Source organism: Branchiostoma lanceolatum, chromosome 15, assembly GCF_035083965.1.
Source record: "Branchiostoma lanceolatum isolate klBraLanc5 chromosome 15, klBraLanc5.hap2, whole genome shotgun sequence".
Classification (NCBI taxonomy): domain Eukaryota; kingdom Metazoa; phylum Chordata; class Leptocardii; order Amphioxiformes; family Branchiostomatidae; genus Branchiostoma; species Branchiostoma lanceolatum.
The window spans coordinates 11,502,778-11,519,407 of NC_089736.1; the positions used below are offsets into that span (position 1 = coordinate 11,502,778).

The following is a 16,630-nucleotide window of genomic DNA, read 5'->3' on the forward strand; positions in this document are numbered from 1 at the left end:
GAGAACTTAAAACCATCTTGAATTTTTTTTGCCATCCTACCCCTTTGTCTATTTCCATAGCTTGATTTTTTGGTGGCAGATAGCTTATGATAAAAGGAAGAAGTGTTGTAGGTTTGAGCTCCGTAGCAGCTTGCTCTGGTTTGTTTAGTGACTCAATTATTCCCTCCCACATTTTAGGAATACAAAGATCCCGGTGACCTGAAGCAGTACTGGATGCCCGACAGCCAGTGTAAAGAGTGTTACGAATGCGGCGACAAGTTCAACACCTTCCGCCGACGCCACCACTGTAGAGTGTGCGGCCAGATTTTCTGTAGTCGCTGCTGCAATCAACAAGTCCCAGGAAAGTTCATGGGGTACACAGGTGGGTTGAAACCCTTTGGGAGTAATCTTAAAGGTTCAATGTGTTATATTTATAAAAGTCCCAGATTTCTGTCATTGCAGCAAGTTTAGTAGAGCGGGAAATACCATGGTGCTATGGTTGTTCAGAACTAGGCTTATGAAAAAGGGAAGTCCTACATTTGACCTATTATCATGTATTCTGCAATTAGATAGCCCACAACTTGTTATATCCTTGGTATTGATTGGAAAATTTGTTGACCCTTTGCTTCTTTGTCATATTGTTCTGCAAGACTTCGTACTTTGGTTGATATTGAGCTGGAGTTCAATCAATGACTGATGACATGAAAATATCCATTGTTTTGCTATTGCTGTCTGAAAGTTCATAAGTACAATCATGTATATGTCATATATATGTAGAAAGTTAGTTGTTCATCTTGCAAGTTTACATGTACTTGAAAATGAATTACACGATCATGACTCAGATGTTGAATTTACTTCTTGTTTTGCTGTGTCTTGCCCTTGTGTCTTCTGTTTTCCTTCCTTGTGTCTTCATGTCCTGATATAGAGTCTGACTCTGAGTTGTGTACTAGTAAGTGGTACTGCTGTACTTGTGTGTTTTCCTCAGTTTGCAACATGTTCCTTTGTGTGACTGTTTCCTTCAATAGTAGCATTTACCCATGTAAGGACTTAGCACCACAGTATTGTGCCTTGGCTGGAGTAGCGACAACTTTTGTCAAGCATAAGCTGCAAAATTCGGTCAAATTGTTGAACATTTCATTCTGTTGAAAGTCTGGCTTTTCACTTATCTCCAAGCAGATGTTGTGAGGGAAAATCGTTACGTTTCCTAGCTACTCCTTTCTATATATTACAAAACTAGGGAAGCAGTAACAGAAATGAGCGGCCAGGAAAACGAGAATATTGCCATCCAACATCTACTTGGAAATTAGCTTTTCACCAGCTGTTGCTTGTTGCCACATAGCACAGTTTTTTTATGTATCAGCAAAGAGTATGAAGTTATTCTATAAAGCACTGACTAGATTTGTCTCTGCATTTACTGTTAGTTATGATCTTTTATCTGCTGTTTTTCATTGGAGCTTCAGTCCCTTTTTCAGAATCTGGTATTAACCAAAAAATAACATTGTGTTTTTTCCCAGGTGATGTTCGTGTCTGTACGTATTGTTGCAAGGTCGTGTTGAGTTACGCTCAGACCGTGGACGGGAATGGCGACCTTAGGGCGATACGCGAGGATCTGAAAAACTTGACGGAGTCCCACCTTTCCACGTCAGGCTCCTTTACGTGGTACGACGCCTACCGGGATGACGGGACACCGAAGACGTTGAGGAAAAGGGTCTCGCCTCGGCCTTTAGAGGAAGGGGAGGTTGGGCGCAGAAGGTAAAGCTAACTAAGATAAAAGCTGTGATGCACAGATTCTGTAGCAGCATTTCAAACATGCCAAAAATACTCAAGAAACTTGATAAAATTTTGAAACAGTCAGACTTTTCAGACAGCATCCGAAACCCAGTTTTCTAGGTCTTTCCCTAGTCACCGATGAAAGACAGCAGATGCTGTCTGAAACTTCTGACTGTTTCAAAATTTTATCCAGTTGCTTGAGTAACTATTTTTGGCATATCTTATTACCTGGATGTCTAACCTTCATCAACGTAAGCAGTAAAATGGATTCTACGTTATTTTGTATTTTGAGCTTTGTTCCAACACAAAGAAAACGCTCACCATCATGACTTTAAAGATTCTACATTATTTTTATCATATTATCATTGTAGCTTTGCATGGGTGTGTTATGCTTGCCACTTTCCATGTGTTCTATGACTGTTGTCAGTACAATAAGGCTTCCTTTTGGAATGCTTGTACATGTATGTGGACATGATGTGGTCATATTTCAATGTCTACATTATGTTCTACGGTACACATTCTTCCTCCTGCATGTATTGAGAACTGCCCTTATGTATATAGTTTTATTCACATAGTTCCCAGATAGGCTATGAAACAAAAAAGGCTTTGTGAAAAAGTGTTTGATACTAGGTATGTTAGTCACCAACTTATAGTAATTTCTGGCTTTCACAAGTCCATACATTATCTTTTTCTTTTCTTATTGGTCCCAATGGCTTTTGAATTCTACTCGTTTGAGTCAATATGTCAGCAGATGACTTTAAGCAATAATGATTATATAACACTCCTTCACATACATATAGAATATCTTTTAAGCTTGACATTGTATATCACTTTTCTAAAGCTCAATGATTTATCAAATAGATTTCCTTCTCTAGATTTCTACTACATGCTTTATTTTGCTTTTTGGACACAGTGTATTATGTAGAAAGTGTAAAGCTCTCAAGGCATTCTTGATACTATGTATTAGACGTGCACAGGTTGTTCTTACTGTTGTGGCCTTGTGTTATACACCCCATATACTATTACATCACATGGTGGTGGGCTTTCTCGTGTTACAGCTCGTATCCCCACGATAGACACTACAGCGCCGGATCGGACGCCAACCTGTGGGTCCCGGCTGCCTACATGGGCCGGCGCATCTCCCAAATCTTTTTAGACTTGTCCCCAAGACCCTCAAGAGCGGATATAGACTTGTCCCACAGGTATACAGTACACACAGAGAAAACAGGCCAGAGGATCTTACTCTGTAGCAGCTATTAGTTGTTAATATGCACCTGATAACCAGTGAAAAGTTTTCTGACGTTTATGATATATTGGCAACTGCATTTATTACTCTAACATATGCAATTTACAGTATTATAAACAGAAAAGTTTCTCTCTCCAAGCAGGATACGTACTTTAACAGGAACCTCTCTCCAAGTTTAAACAAAGAAGCTAACCCATCTGCACTAACCTGTCTTTCTTTTCTTCTCACAAAACTTTTTCCACAGAGAAAAAGACGTCTTTATCTTAAGATAACTCCTTACCAGCTCCTTGCACTAAATCTGAATAGATTTAGAACTTGAAACGTCAAGATACACTACCCGTACCTTATATTCTAGCTGCCAAACTCCACACATACTGCTAGTTTGTGCAATACCATTCACAGTACCAAGATGGCGCTTACAGTAGGTATTAATATAGTTTGTCCTGACTATACTATTTTTCTATTGATGTTTGCCCCCTGTGCTGTGACATTTGTCTTTCCTATTCAGACAGTACTGACACGCACAAACAACTGTACTGTTCAAGTAGACATTGCAGCATTGCTCTGATACTACTTAAGTAATTAGTACTACTGCTTGGAGAGTGCGACTGATGACATCCAACTCATTTTACATGTAGCTAGCTTTGTAAGACAAGACATGCCTCCTATACCATGGACAAAGGGTTTTGAAACTGAAAGGATGCTATGATGTGTACAAATATGAACTTAACTCTGTTGTATCAAGAGTGTACAGCTGACCAGAAGACTGCTTCATGCGTTCCTCACATTTGTGCGGCTTAATTTTGCGGTGATTAACATGTACTAACGATCCTTGCTTTGCTTCCCTTGGTCCGTACCATGTAGCCAGGAGTCCCTCCCCCTCATCCCACCAGGGCTTCGACGTCGCCTCTCGCTTAAGTTTGCTAGCAAAGATGACGAAGACAGTAAATTCAGGTACCTGTATAGCCACTCCCCTTGATATTCCCCCACCCAACTTGTACTTTTCCTTCTGTAGCCCTGATTTAGTGTATGTAGTAGACTAAGTGTACATGTACTTAACAATATTTTAGGTCTTTTCTTGCCCCTCGTATTCACTAACAACTATTCAACCTCACCTACTGTCTATGTGAAATAACACCAGTGTTTTGTCTGTTTTGCAGGTCCTATTCTCTGCAATCACACTTTTTTCAGCTTTTACACAGTCACTGCAGCTGAAAAATTTCTAGCTTAAAGTTGACTATCTGCTATTTAGATAAATGCAGCTCTTTACATAATATAAACTCACATTCCTTACAGACTTTGCACACAAATGTCAATATCTTCTTTTGACAAATTTGCATGTCCTACATTGTATATGTATATACGGAATGACATTAAGACTTTCTGAAACTTGCAGTTATCCTATTCCATTCCTGTTCACTCCATCCACCCTGGGAAAGGATTTTTGTAAAATTCTATTGTGATTTTCTAAAACATTTCTTTTGGTGGTAGTTGTAACGGTACGAGCAGTTATCCTATCCAACTCTGTCCACCCTGGGAAAAGATTTTTGTTAAATTCGATTGGGATTTGCTGAAATGTTTCTTTTGGTGGTAGGTGTAACGGTACGAGCAGTTATCCTATATCATAGCACCGCCCACCTCCGTCAAAACGTAGAAATGCAAAATTAGAACATAAAAATGCAAATATTTGACGGACATGCAGTCACTCTCTCATTGGTGGAACCGCTAATTGTGATGGACAGTCAGGATCAGTCTAATAGGGCTTGGAGTTTCTATTGGGATTTGCTGAAATGTTTCTTTTGGTGGTAGGTGTAACAGTACGAGCAGTTATCCTATCCAACTCTGCCCACCCTGGGAAAAGATTTTTGTTAAATTCGGTTGCGATTTGCTGAAAAATTTTTTGGTGGTAGGTGTAACAGTGCGAGCAGTGATGTGACGTCATCGTGTGACAACCTGAACATCTTCGACACGGCCAACGCACCCGGTGCCAAGTACATGCAGTCTGACACTCTTCTCATGGAGGAGGAGAGAAACAAGCTGCTTCAGGTAAACAGGAAAACTCTAGTTCCCATTAAATGATATGGGGGCTTCCATACACTGTACTATGCAATTGGAAACTAATTGATCTTTGTGTGGACTTAATTTCACGGTAGAAGGAGAAGTTAGGTTTTCACAGTGTTGAACGTGGTTTAAACAATTCTGTGGTACAGAATATGTGATATATTGGAGGCGTGTATTCATAGTGTCTTGAACTTACAATGGAGTGGGGACCAGGTCATTTCGAAGGCTGAAAATAAAAACCACAGTGAACATACAAATGTAGTGACCATGTGAATGCTGTGCTTTGGCAACTCTGCCCTTCCAAATGCACTGGTTTTCATTATTGACCCTATGTTTTCTGTATGCAGAAAAAAAAATGGTGATTTCCTGTAGTGAATCAAAGCCACACTGATTTCTGAAAGCCTCTCTGAAAACCTCAATTACTAATATATAGTTAGGGCAAGAACAAGAATCTCCCAATGGGGTTTGTCCTTGGTGCTGAAGTGATTGTTATTATCTGTGGCTGCTTATTTCACAAAAAATCTAGGATCTCTTATCATTTCTATCTCTTCTACTGCTTACTGGTATACTTTATCATTCTTTCTTTGGTTGATTAATCTCTTGTCTAACTTTCATATCTATTGTTCCTGTTTTGTATGTTGTAATTGTCTTCAGTCATATGTGCTCTGGAGAGCCAAGTGCATCCGAAGGGTGACACATTTTATCTTCCTACTTTTTATGTCACTCTGCTCTTTCTGTTACTTTTGTTGACTACATGTGTGATGCTCATCAACTTTTATCAGTCAGGTGACCTGGTAATGCAACTGACCCCCCCCCCCAGCACTCATACTTCAGATATGCTGAAGTTAAAAAGCATGTTATATTGCTCATTTATTCATAATAAAGCAATTTGGTTTTTAAAGCAACATCCACAGCAATACATGTTTATAGCTACAGCCATGCAAATATCCATAGCTTTGCGAAAATACAACATTGTTTGAAATAAGAGATAATGGTCACTTGACTGATTAAGTTTAAATCAATCGTTTCTGTTCTTTCTTTCTTCAATTTTTCTTTCAACTTTGTTTTTGTTGACCCCTTGGTGTGTTATCTGTTTACCCAAGACCTAATGTCCAAGCAGATTTACTGGTGACATTACAGTATCCAGAGGGAAAAAAATCCAAAAAGTGGCTTTTGGGATTTTTTCCTCCTTGGATACTGTCATTCCACCGTCACATCTGCTTGGAGATTACCCAAGACCCTGATGTACTTATCTTGTGCTATTACCCAGGATTCAGTGCAGCTGCGTGACCTGTGGCTCCAAATCCAGCACCCGAGCCAGGGCATGGAGTTCCAGAATCACCGCTACCGGCTTCGCACCTACACAAACTGTATTGTGGGAAACCAGCTGGTGGACTGGCTGATTAAAAGGGACAAAGCAACATCAAGGTATTTATTTTCATTTCTGTTGTCCTCTTTAGGCCATGTTGATTCTATTACATGGATGACATCCTTTGAGGACCCCAAAACTGATGCAAGTGTGAGAAAAAAAAGTTTGGTATTTCTCAAAGATGGAGAATTTGATCAATTTTAGAATTGCATACAAAAGTCGTAAGCAGTCCTTGAAATCAGGACTTTTGCATTATAGTGTTTAAAATGATAAACGTGGCCCTTATATATGATTTACCTTTTTTATGCCACAACTAATTCCAATCCTGTACATTAATACTGTATCATAACCAACTCAGCGTATGCTGTGCGGTTTTAAGTGGAAATATCTTGAAAGACAAATGCAACTGTGTAACCTTATAACATTTATCCTCAGAGTGCGCGCAGTTGTGCTGGGTCAGGCCTTACTAGATGCCAAGTGGCTGGACACAGCAGTTTGAATGTCATCCTGTCTTAAAATGTCTTCAACAAAAACTACAAGTTTTAAGACAGGATGATAAGTGTGACCTTTTCTTATTTGTCCTCAGAGTGCAAGCAGTTGTTCTCGGCCAGGCCTTACTGGACGCCAAGTGGCTAGAGTGTGTGACCCACACTGACCAGATCTTCAGAGATGAGTACTCCCTGTACAGGGCTGGGGAGGTAAGTTTTCCTTTGGGCTGTCTTCGAGATAGTGTTAAAGTCACATACTGCTACAGTAAAGGAAACACAGGTGCCTTTGTGGACAGCCAGTAGCAACCACCTACTAGCGACTCAGCAAGGGTGCTATAGACAGACAGAACAGTCCCTTTCGTAAGTGCTGGAATGTATAGTACAAATGTACTTACATGTACATGTAGTGCTTAGAGTAGGTAGGCAGAAGACAAAACAGAATTTTCCTCGTGGTTTTAGGTTTGTGTTAAAGTCGTCACCGCGAAAACCACAAACATAAAACCGCAGCAAAACGTTTTGAATTTTCAGTATTTGCATGTTACTTTCTTAAGATGGCGAACCATGAGTTGGAGAGTCCGTCTCCGAGCACGGAGACGGGCGACACGCCCACCATGGAGGACGAGTGGGAGCCGACGTGGTTCAGGGAGATCCAGCGGGACGACAAGAGCGACGACAGCAGCGCAGACGAGATGCTACTCATTGAAAAACCAGGTGTGCTGCTGAACTTGGATTAGCTTTTATCAATCAATCAATCAATCTACTGATTGAAAAACCAGGTCTGCCTCTTGACTTGGATTAGTTTGTATCAATCGATCAATCAATCGATCACTTTGAAGGTTATGTGTTGTATGTATTGTATCATTTTGTGCCGTTTGTTACCTGTTATGTCTATGTTAGGCAAATGTCTTCTGTTTAGAACCTCTCAGTCACAGTCATAATTATACTTGACCACTGCGTAGATTTATAGTCTAGTCAGCATTGGGCAGATCAGTTGTAATTTTGTAGAACTATTCCTTGTCTTGAAGTCTTTTAGAATATTTGTGATTTTGTAGGATTATTCCTTGTCTTGAAGTCTTTTAGAATATTTGTAATTTTGTAGGATTATTCCTTGTCTTGAAGTCTTTTAGAATATTTGTGATTTTGTAGGATTATTCCTTGTCTTGAAGTCTTTTAGAATATTTGTAATTTTGTAGGATTATTCCTTGTCTTGAAGTCTTTTAGAATATTTGTGATTTTGTAGAACTATTCCTTGTCTTGAAGTCTTTTAGAATATTTGTGATTTTGTAGGATTATTCCTTGTCTTGAAGTCTTTTAGAATATTTGTGATTTTGTAGAACTATTCCTTGTCTTGAAGTCTTTTAGAATATTTGTGGTTTTGTAGGATTATTCCTTGTCTTGAAGTCTTTTAGAATATTTGTGATTTTGTAGGATTATTCCTTGTCTTGAAGTCTTTTAGAATATTTGTGATTTTGTAGAACTATTCCTTGTCTTGAAGTCTTTTAGAATATTTGTGATTTTGTAGAACTATTCCTTGTCTTGAAGTCTTTTAAAATATTTGTGATTTTGTAGGATTATTCCTTGTCTTGAAGTCTTTTAGAATATTTGTGATTTTGTAGAATTATTCCTTGTCTTGAAGTCTTTTAGAATATTTGTAATTTTGTAGGATTATTCCTTGTCTTGAAGTCTTTTAGAATATTTGTGATTTTGTAGAACTATTCCTTGTCTTGAAGTCTTTTAGAATATTTGTGATTTTGTAGGATTATCCCTTGTCTTGAAGTCTTTTAGAATATTTGTGATTTTGTAGGATTATTCCTTGTCTTGAAGTCTTTTAGAATATTTGTGATTTTGTAGAATTATTCCTTGTCTTGAAGTCTTTTAAAATATCTTCAAAGCTTCATACTTCTATCTTCAATGCCCCAGAAATTAATGCACAATCAACTGATCATCCTCTCTTTTTCTCGCCCTGATTTTTCCCATCCCTTCCTTCCTTCCTTCTTGGCTGCGTAGCAGAAGCTCCAGTGGCCCAAATAGCCATAGAATATGATGGCAGCCATGACGAAGATGATGATGATGATGATGATGATGTCATACAGTCAGGTAGAATGGCCTTATGTGTGCGGTGTTTTGCGTCTGTCCTCTTTAAAGTGTGTAATTATGAAAATGTGGTTGTTTTCAGAGAAATGTGAAGAAACTTTGGGTCAAAAAGTTGCAGCTCTTATTATATAATGGTGGTGTGTGCCCAACTTGGGTGTTCTTAAGCATGACTGCTAATAGTCTTCCTGTTAGTGTTTAATGTTTCTATATTCACAATTAGAAGCATGCTATGTATTATGTTAAATCTTCAACCTCTTTGAAACTTATGTAATGTAAGATAAAACCTTGCGTTATTTCAGATGGCACAAAATCGTCAAAGTACAAGAAGATGAGTAAAGAGACACTCCCAGCGGCCAAGAAGCCGGTGGACTCGCTTTCTGAGTCCACAGAACAAGGGAGAAAACAAGCCACCTTTTATCTTGATCTTAAGCCAGACAACGTCAACTTCAGGGTCAAGAAAACGAACAAGGCAGCCGCAAATGCAGAATCTGAAAAAGGTGAATAAAACCTTCATTGGTAGTCCTTCAAAGTCGAAGATGACTGTCAGTGTTTCTCATTCATGGGGGATGTGACCATGTGGCTTCTGAGTCTGAAACTAGAGGCGCATAGGCATCTAGACACTTTTGCACATTTGTGGTCCATTGTCAGGACTGCTGTTGTTGCATAAGACACATAGTTACAATATACAGTATATATGGGATTTAGTGCCTAGTGTCTAGTGTGACGAACTGGAGTTAGCATCCAGTACAATCAGCGTTGTTTAATGATTGGCCAGTATTGGAAAAAGCGCAGTGACAATACATGAGCCCCATGGATTTCCTTCAAGCCTATTTTGAAAGGTACATTATAGATTGCTTAGTACTTAATTTTAGTCAAATTGTTCCCTATTGTTATTTTCAACATCTCAGTATTTGTTGAAGTGATTTTTAAGCATCACAGTTTTTTGAAAATTCCTCTCTTTTTGAAATATGATGTTTTATGATTGTTGTGGTTATTTGGCACTAATTGGTTGCTTTGCTGATGCTAACTACTAATTTTCCTTGCGTGTTCACAGACTACTTTATGATTATCTTGATGTGGATTTTTTAAAACTACATTGACAATGTTTTTGAATGTGCATGATCTAGACTGATCTAATGGTAAAATAGACTTATATCAAAATTCTTGTCATGCAATGTTGAATTTACAGTACGGATATGTATGCATGTACTAATGACTGTGTGATTCAACCAAATCAAGAATCTTATTGTTTTTCCATGCTGCTAATCAAAAGACAAGGACTTGTACATATCAGTCTTCCCAACCTTATCTGGAAAGTACGGTAGGTTTAGCGATTTCTTGATAGTTCACTAATTGTACATGTAAATGCACTAAGTACTAATGCCGAAATGTTCGCTGGGATTTAATTTCGTGGTAGAGAGAAAATGGAGTGTCCGTGATGGTTTTAGATTGGCGTTTGAAACAATAGTAGCGCTACCATGACATAATGGGAACACTTTTCCCGGTGATTTTAAGGTTGCAGTAAAGAGTTCACTGCAAAAACCGCGAACATAAAACCACCGCGAACGTTTCTGCATTCACAACCCACTTACAACATATGACTTTTTTTAAGAGCATAATATAACAATAATGTACTAAAACTACTAATGGTCAATTTAAAGTCCTATGATCGTGATAAGGCCAAACGGCTAATTCTAACATACATCTTTTCAGTAGTTTCTTTCACCTTAAGCACGCTGAGGTAGCCAATCGGCTGCCAATTCTCTATTGGTTACGGGGTTAGACAGCAGAGAGAAGGTTAGATGAAAATCATGTAAACAAAGGCAGCCACCACTGACAGCTGAATTGTTCATATTTCCTGTAAATTTGGTTATCTTCCCACAGTAAGTCAAAACCAAAATGTGACTGTCTTTATGCATTTGTGCCATTCTGGTAATGTACATTGTATTTGTACATGTATATATACTATAGTGACATGTTTTATTTGTTGACACCACAGTGAGTGTAAACTCCCAGGACTCCAACCTGGACTCATCACAGTCCAGTCTTGGGGATGACCTCCTCAAAGGTTGGTGTCAGATTCAGACTTATTGCTATCAACTTGCATGTTACATTTTGTCTTTTCTAAACTTGGCAGAAGAAGTTTGGAAACTTAACTTTGGTTGATTATATTTCCGTTGTTTATTTATCACTTTCAGTGTATTATGATTATATCATTAGAAAGAAACAGTGAAAATGTGATAATCAAAGTCACAAAACATTTTATGCCAAGCTTATATTTTATATGATGATAAAGGCTTAGACATTCAGGTTAACAATTTGACCTATTAAGACATAATGTTGGATAACATCCAATGATGCAAAATACAATTAATCTTTCCATCTTACATGTAGTTTGTAGTAGTTGGAATTTTATGAACTTGTTGTATATATTAGTAATTAGACTCTTACATTTGTCTAAAAGACAATAAAGGACACTAATAATTGAATAAAATGTAGTAGACAATAACCAATGTGGAACTGTTAGTGACACTGGTAACAAAATTGATAATATTTTTGTTTTCCTTTTCCTGTGATTCATGTGTTCAGCTTCTTCCCAACCCATTATTGTGATTCTTCCAAAGGCAGTTATAAAACTACCAAAAGGTAACACATACCAGGACAAAATGTGTATTAGATTAGCAGTGTTGTCCTGTGTTAGTATGTCTATCAAATGTCTATAGCCTACATTGTATAATCTATGTTGTTGCAATGTAGCCTTCATTTGATATTATACAGTAGCTAAACATAACTACAGATGTATAACAGAAGCAGCATATTTTTGCAGCAATATTCGAAATTCATTCAACAGGGAGCATTTTTTCATAATACAAAAAGTCTTAACATTATGTTCTATATTAAATTTTACCTTTGCCAAGAAGGTTAATATTTTTGTGCATTTGTGTAGATGTTCGTCTGTTCATGAACAGCATTTGAAACATTGGTTAGACACAGGTGTATGTAAGTTTTGAATTCTGGCCCCCTTTCTCGCACCATCTTTTCTTGTCCATGCCTGATTGTTGAAATTCTTGCAACACAACTGCTGTAAAATACCATGCCCTTTCACAGTAATTCTCACGGACAAACCTTTCAGTGAGCGGATACTACAGATGCGACAAACGTTTCACGCTTCTAAGAGGAGTGTCTCTTGATAATTATGTATAGGGTGTTGAATAGAGCTTGATATTTGCTGATGACAGTAAACGTTGACAACATATCACTAACCTTTTCTGCCGGTCCACTCAAGGTTCATAATCGTTGCTGAGTGTTCCTGAGTGCCGCAGGGCTTGCCTTGAACAAGCCACCATTAACTAGTATAGGTCTCTACTATCCGGTGTTGAATAGAGCTTGATATTTGCTGATGACAGTAAACGTTGACAACATATCACTTATTTCAGACCTCAAGGCTCATAATCCTTGCTGAGAGTTTCTGACTATTTTTTAAGATAGTTATTAGGAATCTAAAAGTTCTTCTAGAAGGCACAGAGCAAGATGTATTTTTTTGTGACACAAGCGTACTTTCAATGCATCTAACTATAGAAAATGAACACCAAATGTCCAGTTTTTGATGCTTATGTTCTGTTCTAGATGCCTTCTTCTTGCTTCTTAAGACAGTAGTAGATGTATGAAGAAATGGAGCTTTGTTTGTTATACAAGGCCACTTTCAATGCATCTAACCATAAAAAATCAACACTGAGTATCCAGTTTTTGATGTGTACATGTATGTTCTGTTCTAGATGCCTTGTTCCTGGGGAAGGAATCCCCCTCCCCATATGAAGTGGAGGCTCCTCGTGGCTGGCAGATGTGTGAGTCACTCCGCGAGGAGAATGGGGAAAGGCTGGCTATGAAAAGACTTTGGTAAGCATGCTGTTTCATAATTAAAAATCATCTTTTAATGAAATATTTACCTTTAAAAAGTTTACTACTTTTAGGGAGCTTTCGAGACATACACTTTCTCTTTCTTCAAGCTGGGAATATTGTCTTGGAGTTCTTTTGTCACCTGACTGATGATATTGACTATCATGTGACAAGACAGTGTTTATACGCCAACTACTGCATATGTAACCTTAGTCGAGTGTACTCAGCATCTATAGGAGTCTCTAAGCCTTTGAATTGAAAGTCAGCTTCTTGACCAAGGTTGCCAATGTAGATACAGAAACGATTGCGGTAGTTTTATGTTCACGGTTTTTGCGGTGAACTCTTTACTGTGAACTTAAAACCATCGCGAAAAGTTGGTTGTGTGACTGTAGCGCTACTATTGTTTCAAATGCAAACTCAAAACCACCGCGAACACTCCGTTTTCTCCCTACTGCAATATTTAATCCCCGCAAACGTTTCTGCATTTACAGTTTACTGTATTTTTTCTGCGTTTGTTACAGTTCTGCTCATGACCAGCACACAGTTGCGTTTATACGTCAACTGCTCCACGAGGAGTACCTGTCGCTGTGGTGGAGTGACATCATCATGCCTCTGGTCCGACAGATCAGCGAGACTGTGCGCCCGGACGTCAGGCACGAGAACGACAACATGGACATCAGGCAATACGTCAAGTTTAAGAAGGTAAACAAGTCGGTCAAGTCCGTCTCCGTTTTATTGTCTGTTTATCTCCGGGATGCTGGGATTAGACTTGCTTGCACGGGTATGTGGGGGCTTGATGGCAGCTCGCCAGGTACCTCTGTCTGCTGGGTTGGTTTGTAGGTTTGTAGTGGGTTGAGGAAGTGAAGGTCTTCATTTATGTTGTCAGACCATATCTTGTGAGGTCTTCCCTTTGGATTTCTTCCCTGTATGGTCATTAAGATAGGGGTGCTGTTGCGGTGTAAAAAAACAATGTGCATCATCTAGTAGACGATATGCCAAGTTACATACCAATTAATACAGCGACGGGATCGTGAGTTGTAGCTGCGAACGTACGCACAACTCTGCTTATAAAATATTGCATTGCTAGAGACAGTGACATTTTGAAGGATAGGCAGTTTTTTTAACATAATTCATTTCTAAGCCATTGCCTTTTAGTGTACTGTCTTTTAAATCTCTTAGTTCAAAAAATGTATTCCAAGTATTGATATGACTAATTCAAATCTTAAACTTCATTGGATACATCTCTCATACATAACCTGGGTTTTGTCACCTCTGACTACAGATTCCTGGTGGCCACCGGTCAGATTGCTGCTTTGTCAACGGAGTTGTCTGTACCAAAAATATTGCACACAAAAAGGTGAGTGTTTTTATTCTTTATTTTTGTCCGCATCACAGACGCAGAAGATTACAAAAATACCCAGAAAATACATATGAAATAGTTGGATTTGTTTTAACCGGATGTATATTACACTATTGGGCTTGCTCCTGAACCTTTGACAAAAACCTTTGTTTCTCTCCCTTTGCTGTGTTAGATGTCCCACCACATCCTGAACCCCCGTATCCTGATGGTGAAGGGATGGATCGATCACCAGCGCACGGAGAATAGACTCGCCTCCATAGATCCCATAGTCTTACAGGTAACAACTTGTTTGTTTCTTTGTTTGTATTGCATACCCTGTAAACCGCCTCACGGTGTAACACACCAGGTTTGTACTGAACATGTACTGAACAGTACAAGCTGCATACCCCAACAGATTTATTTGATCCAGGTATCACATATCAAGACCGCATCTCAGATACTGAAGTAGAGTCAAGCAAAACATTGCTCCTTATGAAGACCTCCCAATCACAGTAAAGAAAAGAAAACTGAAGTGGCATGGTCATCGGGACTAGCCAAAACTATCATGCAAGGAACCGTCCAGGGAAGACAATAGGCAACGAAAAACATTAAGAAGAACAGAAAACAAAGAAGGGTGGAAAAACTGGCTGCCATATCTTATGTGGACTGGTACCTCAATGCCTAATTATGGTCAAACAGTTTAAGACTAAGGGATAAATGAAATGATGAGAGTCTACAAGCAGGGTATACAGATCTAGATATCCTCCATTGTACCACGCTCATTGGTAAGCCTGTCTTTGTTTCCTAGGAGCGAGAATACCTGAAGAACTGCGTTGCTCGCATCACGTCACTGAACCCCCGGCCGGATATCCTGCTGGTGGAGAAAACCGTGTCTCGCATTGCTCAGGACCTGCTCCTGGAGGCCGGCATCACGCTTGTTCTGAACGTCAAACCTGTAAATCTTTCAGTAACTCCTTTTATCTACATGTACAATGTATCTGAAAAGAAAAAAGACACCAATAACAAACATAGATCCTTATCTACTATCAACAAAGTACAAATTCAATAGTATGCAAATTACATGTAGATGCTTACAGCTAACTAGCTAATTGATAAGTAGTATACTGATCCTGACTGTCTAGCTACTTGAAAAAGCATCATGCTTCACCTTGATTGAGGATGACTGCTTTATCTTTTGCAGTTAAACCAATGATAGCATTGCAATTGTGTAGTAGTATAACCACTGAGAGAGTCCACTGGGTTCATTTCCATCAAATGTTTTCATGTTTTTGTTTTGCATTTGGATGGGGATGTGAAATTGATCTAATCAACTTCACTGTCAGTACCAAAGATGAACACTTGAAGAAACGTGTGTGTGATTTCTTTGTTGATTAATTTGTTTGTGTGAATCTGTTCTGTAGGAGGTGATGGACAGGATTGCTCGGTGTACCCAGGCTGACTTGATCCCCTCCATTGACCAGGTGGCCAAGCCTACACTTGGCTTCTGTCACCGCTTCTACCTACAAAACCATCTTATGCATTCAGGTAAACATAAAGATCTACCTAGAACACTTTTGATGTCCAAATTTGTAGAGAGGGCTATTGTAGCATTTTGCTGCTGTTTGAAACAATTTTTTGGTCGAGGACACAAAACTTTCTCAACGTCTGGTGCATTTGGCATTGAAATGTGTGTTTTTTTTCTGCTGGGTATGACATGAATAAAACAATGATAGTAAAATAGAAAAATAGATAAGATCGCCCTTCGGCTGTTGGATTATCCGACCCGCGGTCGGGCTGGTACAGAATGTAGTAGTAGTAGTCCACTGTGTTCTGCTGCTTTAGTGGTCAGCACATCCTGCAGCCGCAATCAGTCTTTCTTCAATCCTCTCAACTTAATCCGATTCGGAATGTACCGTGTTGTATTAACGGCATGAGAATGTTTCTTCAACAGGAGACAACAAGACACTGATGTTCTTTGAAGGGTGTGCTTCACATCTGGGCTGTACCGTTGTGCTGAGGGGAGGGTCTGACATCGAACTCAAGAAGGTCAGTCTCTACCCAGACTGTTTATTTGAGTTTATCACAACATGAAGGGGAGGGCAAAACAGGTGCATACGCACCTTTTAAATTACAAGTTGCCCTTCCACACACTTAAAACAACATCAACAGTACAAGACAATAGTGAGGCATAATTCGGATATTGATATATAATGAAAGTCTATTGTGTTGAAGCAAGAACTTAGTGCAGTGTTCAAGCAAAAAAGCAGCTACACCCACAAAAGTGGTCCAGGTACATTGGAGATCAAGACTGTTCAAACAATAGATCTATTTTACCACTCTCTTTTTTCAGGGTTTTCTTTCGAATCTATCTTATACTGTCAACTATG

The 16,630-nt window shown here is 38.9% G+C and overlaps 1 protein-coding gene across 14 annotated transcripts in view; it reads left to right on the plus strand.

Moving 5' to 3' along the window:
• LOC136420669 (1-phosphatidylinositol 3-phosphate 5-kinase-like) overlaps positions 1–16,630 on the plus strand; it is a 35,431-nt gene that overhangs the window by 2,380 nt on the left and 16,421 nt on the right. For 6 of the 14 annotated variants that reach the window (XM_066407720.1, XM_066407715.1, XM_066407719.1 and 3 more), the window contains 20 exons: positions 178–361; positions 1,494–1,731; positions 2,808–2,951; positions 3,860–3,949; positions 4,906–5,041; positions 6,327–6,484; positions 7,012–7,123; positions 7,465–7,624; positions 8,921–9,010; positions 9,307–9,504; positions 10,281–10,328; positions 11,007–11,075; positions 11,597–11,653; positions 12,784–12,904; positions 13,426–13,606; positions 14,187–14,261; positions 14,437–14,541; positions 15,052–15,198; positions 15,665–15,788; positions 16,195–16,289. In XM_066407720.1, coding sequence (XP_066263817.1) covers positions 178–361; positions 1,494–1,731; positions 2,808–2,951; positions 3,860–3,949; positions 4,906–5,041; positions 6,327–6,484; positions 7,012–7,123; positions 7,465–7,624; positions 8,921–9,010; positions 9,307–9,504; positions 10,281–10,328; positions 11,007–11,075; positions 11,597–11,653; positions 12,784–12,904; positions 13,426–13,606; positions 14,187–14,261; positions 14,437–14,541; positions 15,052–15,198; positions 15,665–15,788; positions 16,195–16,289 — 2,532 coding nt within the window. The remainder of the gene's footprint in view (positions 1–177; positions 362–1,493; positions 1,732–2,807; positions 2,952–3,859; positions 3,950–4,905; positions 5,042–6,326; positions 6,485–7,011; positions 7,124–7,464; positions 7,625–8,920; positions 9,011–9,306; positions 9,505–10,280; positions 10,329–11,006; positions 11,076–11,596; positions 11,654–12,783; positions 12,905–13,425; positions 13,607–14,186; positions 14,262–14,436; positions 14,542–15,051; positions 15,199–15,664; positions 15,789–16,194; positions 16,290–16,630) is intronic. The other 8 variants (XM_066407718.1, XM_066407723.1, XM_066407722.1 and 5 more) reach the window with 8 other exon arrangements.